This window comes from Mycteria americana, unplaced genomic scaffold, assembly GCF_035582795.1.
Source record: "Mycteria americana isolate JAX WOST 10 ecotype Jacksonville Zoo and Gardens unplaced genomic scaffold, USCA_MyAme_1.0 Scaffold_35, whole genome shotgun sequence".
Lineage (NCBI taxonomy): Eukaryota > Metazoa > Chordata > Aves > Ciconiiformes > Ciconiidae > Mycteria > Mycteria americana.
Window position 1 is genome coordinate 2,299,076 of NW_027445623.1, and position 9,866 is coordinate 2,308,941.

Sequence of the window (9,866 nt, forward strand, 5' to 3'; positions counted from 1 at the left end):
CCACCCACTCGGGCTCATCCCCATCCCCACACACACACCCTCCCCCCCGCCCCACGGGTGGCGACGAGGAGACGTCCCCCCCGTGGGTGGCAGCTTTCCGACAGAGCGATTGGCGTTAGTGCGACGAGGAGGCTGCGGGGGGGTGGGGGGGTCTGCACCGGGACAAGATGCATTTAACAGCCGGGGGCTGGGCCCCGCTCGTGCCCCAGCGCCCGAAGGAGATGCCGACACGGATGGACTTTGAGCTGAGCCGTTTACTGGGGTAAATCGGGGGGGTACGGAGACAGCTCCCCCGAGGTGGGAATGGAGGGGTGGGGAGGACCCCTCCCCCCCCCGTGCTGTGCAGGGGGCAGAGCCAGGGGATGGACAAGCAGGGGCTGGTACCTGCGGGGGGAGGGAGCGATTCCCAGGGGGTCGCAGGGCCCGGGGAGGGGCAGGGATGCGCGGGGCGGGGGGGTCTCCAGGGTGCTCTCACTTCTGCAGCCGCTTGATGCGGGCGTCTATGTCCGCAAAGTTGTCCTCCACAACGGCCAGGTTTTCCTTCATTGTCTTCTGGACCTGGGGGGGGTGAGTGGGGCAGGGGGTGAGCAGGGGGGCAGGCTGGGGACCCCACGCCACCCCAGTGGGTGTCGGTGGGACCCACCTCCGCCAGCAGCACGGTGTTGTCCTTGAGAGCACCAGCTATCTCCTGCTGCGTGGTGTCCAAGTGCATGAGGACCTGCCCGAACCGTGTGGCTGGGAGGGAGGAGAAAGCTCAGCACTGGGGGGGGGGAGCAGGGCCCCCTGCCCCGCCGAGATGCCCCCGGTCACACCATGCCACTGTCCCCAGCGTCCCCTCCAGCCCCTCACCTTGCTCGTGCAGGTCCCTGAGGGTCACCAGCCTCTGCACAACGTCAGGCAGGGTGCTGGCCACGGGGTCCCAGCGCTGCATCGTCTCGTAGATCTGGTGGATCTGGGGGATGGGACAGGGTAAGAAGCGGGGGGTCAGCAGAGCCCGGAGGGGGGCCTCCATATATCCCCCACCATGCCGGGGTTGCCTTTGGGGGGCCCTCCACACCAGCTCTTACCTTGCTCTGGGTGTCGGCATCTTGCACGGCTGCCTTGTGCTTGGCAATTTCATTCACCTTCCCCAGGACGCTCTGGGGAGGGGGGAGCGGATGTGAGACCCCAAACCCAGCAGCGCACACCCCCAAGTTCACGGCCTTGGCCAGTGCCATCCCGTGGCTCTCCCACGGCCCCGTGACACCCACCGTGCAGTTCCCTCCCTCTGTCCTCCCTCACCTGCAGCCGGGCCTCCACTTGGTCCAGCACGGCCACGTCCAGGATGCTGACCTTGGCCTGCAGGACCTGCACGGTCTCCTGGGGAAGGAGAGCAGGGTGAGGGGGGACACGGCAGCACCCTGGGACTGCCCACCCCAAGTGCTATGGGCACGGGGTGGGGGGAAAGGGTGCCTGCATGCCCCCCACCCCCTGCCGACTCACCACGAGGCTGGTGCCCTTCAGCCCGACCAACAGCGGGTTCTGTGGGGAAGGAAATTGCATCAGTGGGGAGGGCTGGGGGGCAGGAGAGTGGCGGGGCAGGAGAGTGGCGGGGCAGGAGCCCCCGGCCCCTCACCTGGCTGTCGGGCTCGCACCGCACCGTGGCCTCCAGCTGCGCCAGCCGCTTCTCCAGCTCCGCCATCTGCGGGGAGATGAGGCGGGTGAGACGGCAGGACACCCCATTTTGGGGTCAGGCACAGCGTCCCCCTTCCCCACGCTCACCTTGGCGGTCTGGGCAAACTGCTCCTGCTCCGGCCTCCAGTACAGCTCGAAGGTGACGGCGTCTCCGGTGGGCGCCGGGGCTCTGGCGGGGCTCTTCCCCGGCGCCGCCCTGCTGCACTTCGCCACCTCCAGCTGCTGCAGCAGGCGCCTGGGCAGGGGGAACAGGTGGGCACGGGGCCCAGCACCACCCCGCGGGGACACTGGCATCCTCCCCCCGCTCCGCGAGCTGCGGCCCCGGGGTCCGGGGACCCCACTCACTTGGCCAGGGCGCCGTCGGGGTCTGCAAAGTCTATGGCTGCGGCGGGGCCCAGCAGCTTCTCCAGGTGGCTGGAGACCAGCTGCTGCTTCAGGCCCTCGACCTGCCTGGCCAAGGCCATGGGCGTCAGCTCCTCCTCCGCCGCCGACTCCTTCACCATGCTCTGGGCGGGGGAGGAAAGGTGGCCGTGACACCCCCCTGGGACAGCCTCCCCGCCGCTCCCCAAGCAGGGGTGGTGCTCACCTGGATCTGCTCCACCTCCCTAACCAGCTCCTGCACCTCGTGCTGCAGCCGCTGGTACCGCTGCTGGGGCGTCTCTTTGGCACCAAGACCCTCGCCGAGCTGCAGAGAGAGGAACAGGAGAGGGTCAGGCGGGTGCTCACGGCCTGCCTGCGGCACCAGGCACCCAGGGCGGGGGGCGGTGGCTGGGACGCTGGTACCCGACTCCCCTGGGTGCCCGCCCATACCTGCGCAGAAAGGCAAGAAAAGGGATTGAGCAGGGAGAACAAGTGGGGGAGGCCCTCGACAGACAGGTAGGAGCAGCCTCATGTTCACAGGAACCTGGTCCTCAAGGGGGACTGCAGAGAGACCTGCTGGAGGGACAACACGGCGGGACATACGCAGCCCAGGAGGCTCCTAAGTGCATCGACGACCACGTCGTCCCCCAAGTGACGCAGGAGCCAACGAGGAGAGGGGCTCCACCGGAGCTCGTCTTCACCAACGAGGAGGGGCTCGTTGGGGATGTGGAGGTCAAAGGCAGCCTGGGCTGCAGCAACCGTGAGATGGTGGAGTTGAGGATGCTGAGGGAGGGGAGGAGGGGGCTCACAGCCCTGGGCTGGAGGGGAGCCGACTCTGGCCTCTTCAAAGGTCTGCTTGGAAGAGTCCCCTGGGATCAGGCAATGGAGGGAAGAGGGGCCCAAGAAAGCTGGTTCACGTTGAAGGATCACCTCCTCCGAGCTCCAGAGCGCTCCATCCCAGTGAGTGGGCAGTCGGGCAAAAAAGCCGCGAGGCTGCCTGGGTGAACAGGAGCTCCTGGCCAAGCCCGGGCACAGAACGGAAGGAGGCAGAGCCTGGAGCAGGGACAGGGAACCTGGGAGGAGGAGAGAGGCACTGCCTGCGCAGCCAGGGATGAGGTTAGGAAAGCCAAAGCCCAGCTGGAACTCAACCTGGCCAGGGATGTCCAAGGCGACAAGAAGGGCTTCTGCGAGCACCCAGGTGACAGACGGATGGCGAGGGGAAACGGGGGCCCGCTGCTGAATGAGGTGGGGGACCCGGGGTCCAATTCTTAAGGAAACTGGACATACCCAAGTGCATGGGCAGAGGGGATGCACCCGTGAGTGCTGAGGGATCTGGCTGATGGGAGATGCACAAGGCAGGGCCCTGCTGCTGCCCTGCTCCTCCCCAGCGATCACCCCCTTTACACAGCCTGGGGGCAGGAGGTGTCCCTACAGGAAGTGTTGGACTGGAAGAATTGCCAGGAGAAAAATATTCTGAGGGATCTGGCTGATGGCATTGCAAGGCCACTCTCAAAAATCTTTGATGGGTCACGGTGGCTGGGAGAAGTGCCAGAGGACTGGAGGAAAGCGAGTGCCAGCCCCATCTTCGAGCAGGTCAAGAAGGAGGACCCAGGGAACCACTTCCAGGCACATGAACGACAAAAAAAACCATCAAGAGAAATCAGCATGGCTTCACCAAGGGGAAGTCATGCTTGACCAACTCGATAAACTTCTACAATGAAACGACTGGCCTGGTAGACAAGGAGAGAGCAGTGGGCGCCGTCTACCTGGACTTCAGGAAAGCCTTTCACACTGTCTCCCATAAGATCCTCCAAGAGAAGCTGTTGCAGTCTGGGCTGGAGGAGCAGGCAGCGAGGTGGACTGAAACTGGCCGAACAGCGAAGCCCGGAGGGTGGAGATCATCGGCCCAAAGTCTAGTTGGAGGCCAGTAACGACCGGTGTACGCCAGGGGTCCATGCTGGGTCCGATCCTCTTTAACATCTTCATTAACGATCTGGATGATGGGGCTGGGCGACCCCTCAGCAAGTCTGCAGATGACGCCACACTGGGAGGAGTGGCCGAGACGCCAGAGGGTCGTGCTGCCGTCCAGAGGGACCCGGACAGGCCGGAGAAATGGGCCAACAGGAACCTCATGGAGTTCCACAAGGGGAAGTGCAAAGTCCTGCTCCTGGGGAGGAACAACCCCCGGCACCAGGATAAGCTGGGGGCCAGCCAGCTGGAAAGCAGCTCCGTGGAAAAGGCCCCAGGGCTCCTGGTGGACACCAGGCTAAACACGATCCGGCAAAGGCGGCTAACGGTGTCCTGGGCAGCATGAGGAGTGTGGTGGTTGAGGGAGGTGATCCTTCCCCTCTCCTCGGCGCTGGTGAGGCCACACCTGGCACGTGGTGTCCAGTGCTGGGCTCCCCAGTACAAGAGAGACATGGACATACTGGAGAGAGTCCAACAAAGGGCCACCAAGATGCTGACGGGGCGGGAACATCTCTCCTAATGGGAAGGGCTGAGAGAGCCGGGACTGTTCACGCTGGCCAAGAGAAGGCTCTGGGGGGATCTTATCAATACCTGAAGGGAGGGTGCCAAGAGGACGGAGCCCGGCTCTTCTCAGTGGTGCCCAGTGCCAGGACCAGAGGCCACGGCCACACACTGAAGTGCAGGAGGCTCCCCCTGAACATCAGGCAACACTTGTTTAGTGTGAGGGTGACCAAGCACAGGCACAGGTTGCCCAGAGAGATGGTGGAGCCTCCGTCCTTGGAGCTATTCAGAAGCCATCTGGACACGGTCCTGGGCAACCAGCTCTGGGTGGCCCTGCTTGAGCCGGGGGGTTGGACCAGGTGACCTCCAGAGGTCCCTTCCCACCTCCACTCTCCTGTGGTTCTGTGGGATTTGCGGCCCTGGGCAGGGACGTCGCTGTGGGGTGAGCGGGGACGAGGGACCGTGCGCTGGGGTGGCTCACACCCCCATGCGCTCTGGACTCACAATTTCATACTCCCCGGACTCGTAGCCCGTTGTCCTGGTCTTGCTGATGCTGTCAGAGAAATCTGGAAGAGGAAGAGCAGGGTGTCACCCCAAAATACCCACGGCGGCTGCGCCCTCCCTGGGGTCAGCTCAGTGACCCAGGCTCCCCACAGCCCACCCTTCCCCGAACGCCCTGGCTCACCCACTCCCTTGGTGCCCAGGCGCTTGTCCCGGAACTTCTCGTAAGCGGCGTTGGGGTTGATGATGAGGTGTTCCACGCTGGTGCTGCTGAGCTCCTCCTGCACACAACGCTCGGCGTTAGCGAGGGGGCAGCCGCGAGGGTTTGTCGGCACAGCTGCCGCCTCCCCGCAGCGCCCGCGGCCGTCTGGGGCCAGCGCTGGGGAGAGGATGGACAGCAACGGGGTGGGCGAAGGCGGCCCCATCCTTCCCGGGGTAGGGGCAGAGCCCCCGGGGACTGACACGCAGGGACGGAACCCCGCAAGGAGTCTGGACAGGGCAGCGGGGGCTGTCCAGGAAGCGGCACGTCCCCAGGGCCTGGTGCGGGGACAGCGGACCCCTGGCCTGGCCCGGCAGGCAGGAAACCCTGCCCGAGGGCCTGGCAACGGGGCCAGGGGTGCAAGCGCACACCAAGGCTTGAACCCGTTCGGCAGCCCCACGACCAGTATCAGGAAACGTGCTGCTGAGCCCACGCGCGTTGTGAGCTGCCGGGGCGGCCCCCGGCCCAGCAGGGCTGGAACTGCCCCACGGCCGCGTTTTGGGGGGCTCCCACCACCTGGGGGGCACTGGGGGGTTGCGGGACTTCAACCCCTCAAAGACCAAAGGGGCTTTGCCTGGAGCCTGGCAGGGCGCGTGCGGACCACGAGTCTGGGCTCTCCTCGCGGCCCGCCACGGTGGGGGGGCCCGACCCAGCAGGACCCTGCGGGAGGCACCCAAAGGACCCCCCTCACCTGCTGCCCTGGGCCACGGCAGCCCCTCTCCAGCCCCTGCGCCCGGCCGTGGCCTGAAGCGCTTTCGGGGAGCCCTGGCGCACTGCAGGTGGACAAGAAGGGGTGAGAGCAGCGGGAGCAGTGCTAGCAGCGTTAGGGGGGGCCGTCCGGCTGGGGGGAGGCAGTGGCGAGCGCCCGTGAGCAGAGCGCAGGGTTACGGCAGCTGACGGACGGGCTCTTACCAGCTCCTTGCGTTTCCCAGAGGTGAGAAAGTCAGAGCAAGGTTAGGAGGAGAGGGGGGAGAGAGAGACAAAAATCACGTTAGAAGGTTTGTCCCATGCACGGCCCGCCGTCACCCACGTCCCTGCGCTGAGGCTGCTGCCCGGCGGCCCCGCGCGAGGGCTCAGGAGCCATGCGGGACGCGGGGGCCGCCAGCGTGGAGGCGAGGGCAGCGGTGGGGGGGCAGCGGCTGTGAGAGCAGGGGCAGCGGCAGGCTGGACCCCTCGGCCGGGCACCCCGGGGCAGCCAGGGCTGGCGGCAGCTGGGGACACGCTGGTCGCGGCCACCGCGAGGGGTGGTCAAGGCGCCCAGAGAAAGCGTGGGAGCACGCTGCGGCCGGAGTCCGGACGTGACACGGCCGAGCCCCCGCTCCGATAACCTCCCTCCAGCTCCAGCGCTTCTTTTCCCCTGGGGGGGATGTGAGCAGAGCCTGGGGCAGGACGGGGCCTCACAGAGCAGCCCAACGCCTGGCAGGTCCCCGGGGCTCCTGGGGGTAGGAGGGAGGCATCGGCCGCGGCCTGGGGGGGCAAAACCCCGATGCTGGTCCCTGGAGGGGCACGAGCTCCGTGCTGTGCTGGCAGCAGGGGTGGGGGCTCAGCTCGGCTCCTCTCGCCTGCCTGTGTCCTGCCCAGCCCCGCAGCGTGCTGCAGAGCCTGCCAGGACGGGCTGCGGTGGTGGCATGGCAGCGACCGGCCCTGGGCAGCACCCCTCTGCGCAGGCAGCATCGCTGAGGGGGGACGAGGCCGCCGGGGCAGGAGCGTGGCGTGGCCGAGACCCATCGTGGGGGGCCCGTGGGTCCCTGGGGGTCCCGAAGGACAAGGAGGGCAGCGCGTGCAGTCAGGCAGGGCAGAGGCAAAAGAGGGCGAGGGAGAGCAGGGAGGTGGCAGCAGCACCGTGTCGCACCCTGGGACCCAGAGCCGCTGCCGGCTGCCTCCCCTCCGCCCCACGGCAGGGTGACCCACAGCCGGGACCAGGCGACGCAGCGACAGGCAGCGGCTACGGGACCCCGTGCACATCTACCGCATGCACAAATCAACCCCAAACGGCATGCAAAACCAGAAGCAGCGAACGGGCTTACTTGTGCAAACTAGCGTCCAGGCAAGGTGGGGAGCAGGGAGGGGAAGAGTGGTGGGAAAACTCAGGTCAGTTCAGCGCGCGAGAGCCAAGAAACACAACGAAGCTGCGCGAGGGGCTCCCAGGAGAGGAGATGGCAGCAATTAAAACCCCGGCAGCCCTTTGCCTCCTGCCTGCAGTGGGGGTCGCACGGGAGGGAAAACACTGGGCAGTCACCGGTGCGGCACCGCTCGATTCTCAGGCACAATTTCGGCGGGACCGAGGCCTGACAGGGGCAACTTTGGGTGGAAACAACCCGTTTCAGTCTGTCCTGCTGCCCTGGCTCTCGCAAGGGATCTCTTTGCCCGCTCAGAACTGGGGGCCGGATGCCCGGCGTGCCCCTGCCCCGCGTGCAGCGCAGGGTGCCTCGCCAGCCCACGTGCGGTGGGACCGCGCCGAGCCCCCACAAACGCTGGCTGCACCATGGGGAGAAGATGCACCACGCAGCCCCCAGTGTGCCCCTCGTGCCGTGAAGGCCTCGAGGACGGGCCCCCGCTGTCACCCCACGTCAAAGCCACCGGGCAGCAGCCCCACGGAGAACGGCCACGGCCTGGGCGCAATGGGCTCTGGCACGGGGCTGCTTTGCGGGACCCCACCGCCCTTTGGAGCTGTTTTATGGGGGTGAACCCACCTCAACAGGCCCGCCTTGTCCTCCGTGTGCTGCCCGCCAGGGCACTGCCGGCGCAAAGCCAACGGGGACGGGGGGATGGCCAGCCCTGCTCACTCCTGCTGCCCTCGGCCACATTACGCAGGATGCGGACGCCGGGGATGGGGACACCCACCCTGCGTGGGGTGGGGGCTGCGCCCTGCCCTCACTTCTTGGCCCCCCGAAGCACTGGCAGGCTGAGAGACGGGGGTGGCGCGTTGCTGGGACACGTCACCGTGGGGGGGACGTGGCACTGCAGGGGCACATGCGGGGACAGGAGCCCTTTCCCTGCCGCAGTGCCGGTCCCGCTGCACCGGACGGCTGCAGGATGGGGGCACGGGCGCAATTGCTCGCCCCCGCCCCGCAGCACGGCCACGGCGAGGCCTTACCGCCTCGAACCCGGCCTGGTCGTCCTCGGGCACGTCGCTGGTCTCGTAGACATCAGGTTCGTTCCAGGCCTGGGGCACAAACGGGCTCCGGTGAAACCCCAGCTCTCCCTGGCTATTTACTGTCCCTTTATGATCAAATACCCCACAACTGCCCCAAACAGCCTCAGGCACCGCCTCAGCCCACAGACGCCCGCGGCAGCTACCTGCCCCCACGCGCCCCCATCTCCCCAAAGACTCCGCATCCCCTCTGGGCACCCCTGCTGTCCCCAGACACCCCACTGACCGCCCCCATCCCCCGACACCTCCAAACGCCCTGGGCCCTTACGGGTACCCTCGTTCCCACAATCGCCCCAAACACCCCGGCTGCTCCCAACACCCCCAGAGACACCGGTTCCCCCACAGACAGTCCCCAGTACCCCCCAGCTCCCCAAACACCCCCCTTACAGCCCCGGCTTCCTCAGATCCCCCCCCCGCACACCCCAAATGCCTCCCATCCCCCCCACATGCCCCCTCTGACACCTTCCATGCCCCTGACAGCCCCACTCTCCCCAAACGCCCCACTGACTGGCCCAGAGCCCCCCGATCCCCTCACCCCCCCCAAGCCCCTCCGGTCCCCTCACTCCCCACCAAGCCCCACAGTCCCCCCACACCCCCCAGCTCCTGCAGACCCCTCGGTCCCCTCACACCCCCCCGGCCCCCTCAGCTGCCCGCGGTCCCCTCAGACCCCTTCACTCCCCTCAGACCCCCAGATCGCCCCGTTCCCCTCAGACCACCTCAGTACCCCCCTGGCCCCCCGAGACCCCCTAACTCTCCCCCCGGCCCCCTGCTCCCCTCAGACCCCCCAGGCCCCCCCCGGCCCCCTCGCTCCCCTCAGACCCCCCCCCGGCCCGGTCCCGCACTCACGATGCCGGGCAGGTCGGCGTACTTGGGGTCGGCCATGGCCGGGGGTCGGTAACGGGGGGTCGGCAACCGGATGCGGTACCCGGCGAGCAGGGCCGGGGTGGGCGGGGCCGGTCTCGCGAGAGCAGCGGGCGGGGCGGGCGCGGAAACGCAGCGCGCGGGGGCGGGGCCTGGGCGGGGGGGAGACGCGGGAGGAGACTGGGGGGCACACGGGGCAGAGACGGGGGGTACACGGGTGGGGGTTTGCACGCGGAGGGGGGCACACGGGCTGGGGTACGCGGGGGGGGCTGCCCGCTCCCGCCCGTGGGAGTGCCCCGGGGCGAGCTCCGTGCAGGAACCCCTGCGTGGTTTTGGGGGTCACGAGGGGGGCGGCGCCCCCTGACTGCGCGTCCCCGCCCCCGCCTGCACCCCCGGGCTCGGCAGGGCCACCAAGGACACGAGTGTGCCCGGCCTCAGCATCGGGGGGGGCCATGAGTCAGGACTGCTGGCTTCCTGCGTGGGGGAGGGGAACTAAGCGGGGGGGGAGCGGAGGCTGGCCCTGCGCCGACCCCCCGCCCCCGCCCCCAGCCGGGACAGGGTCCTGCCCCCCCCCCCCCCCCGCAATGA

General features: G+C 67.8%; 1 protein-coding gene across 1 annotated transcript; it reads right to left on the reverse strand.

Moving 5' to 3' along the window:
- Positions 1 to 236: 236 nt before the first annotated feature.
- Positions 237 to 9,384, reverse strand: DCTN2 (dynactin subunit 2). Its single transcript, XM_075489745.1, has 14 exons — positions 9,264 to 9,384; positions 8,361 to 8,429; positions 5,189 to 5,285; positions 5,008 to 5,069; positions 2,261 to 2,359; positions 2,020 to 2,180; positions 1,762 to 1,909; positions 1,616 to 1,681; positions 1,483 to 1,521; positions 1,282 to 1,359; positions 1,068 to 1,139; positions 850 to 952; positions 644 to 735; positions 237 to 558 (listed from the first exon to the last, which is right to left on the reverse strand). Exons 1-14 carry the CDS (start codon positions 9,297 to 9,299, stop codon positions 472 to 474), a joined length of 1,209 nt encoding a protein of 402 aa, XP_075345860.1. The 5' UTR covers positions 9,300 to 9,384; the 3' UTR covers positions 237 to 471.
- Between the last annotated feature and the right edge of the window lie 482 nt (positions 9,385 to 9,866).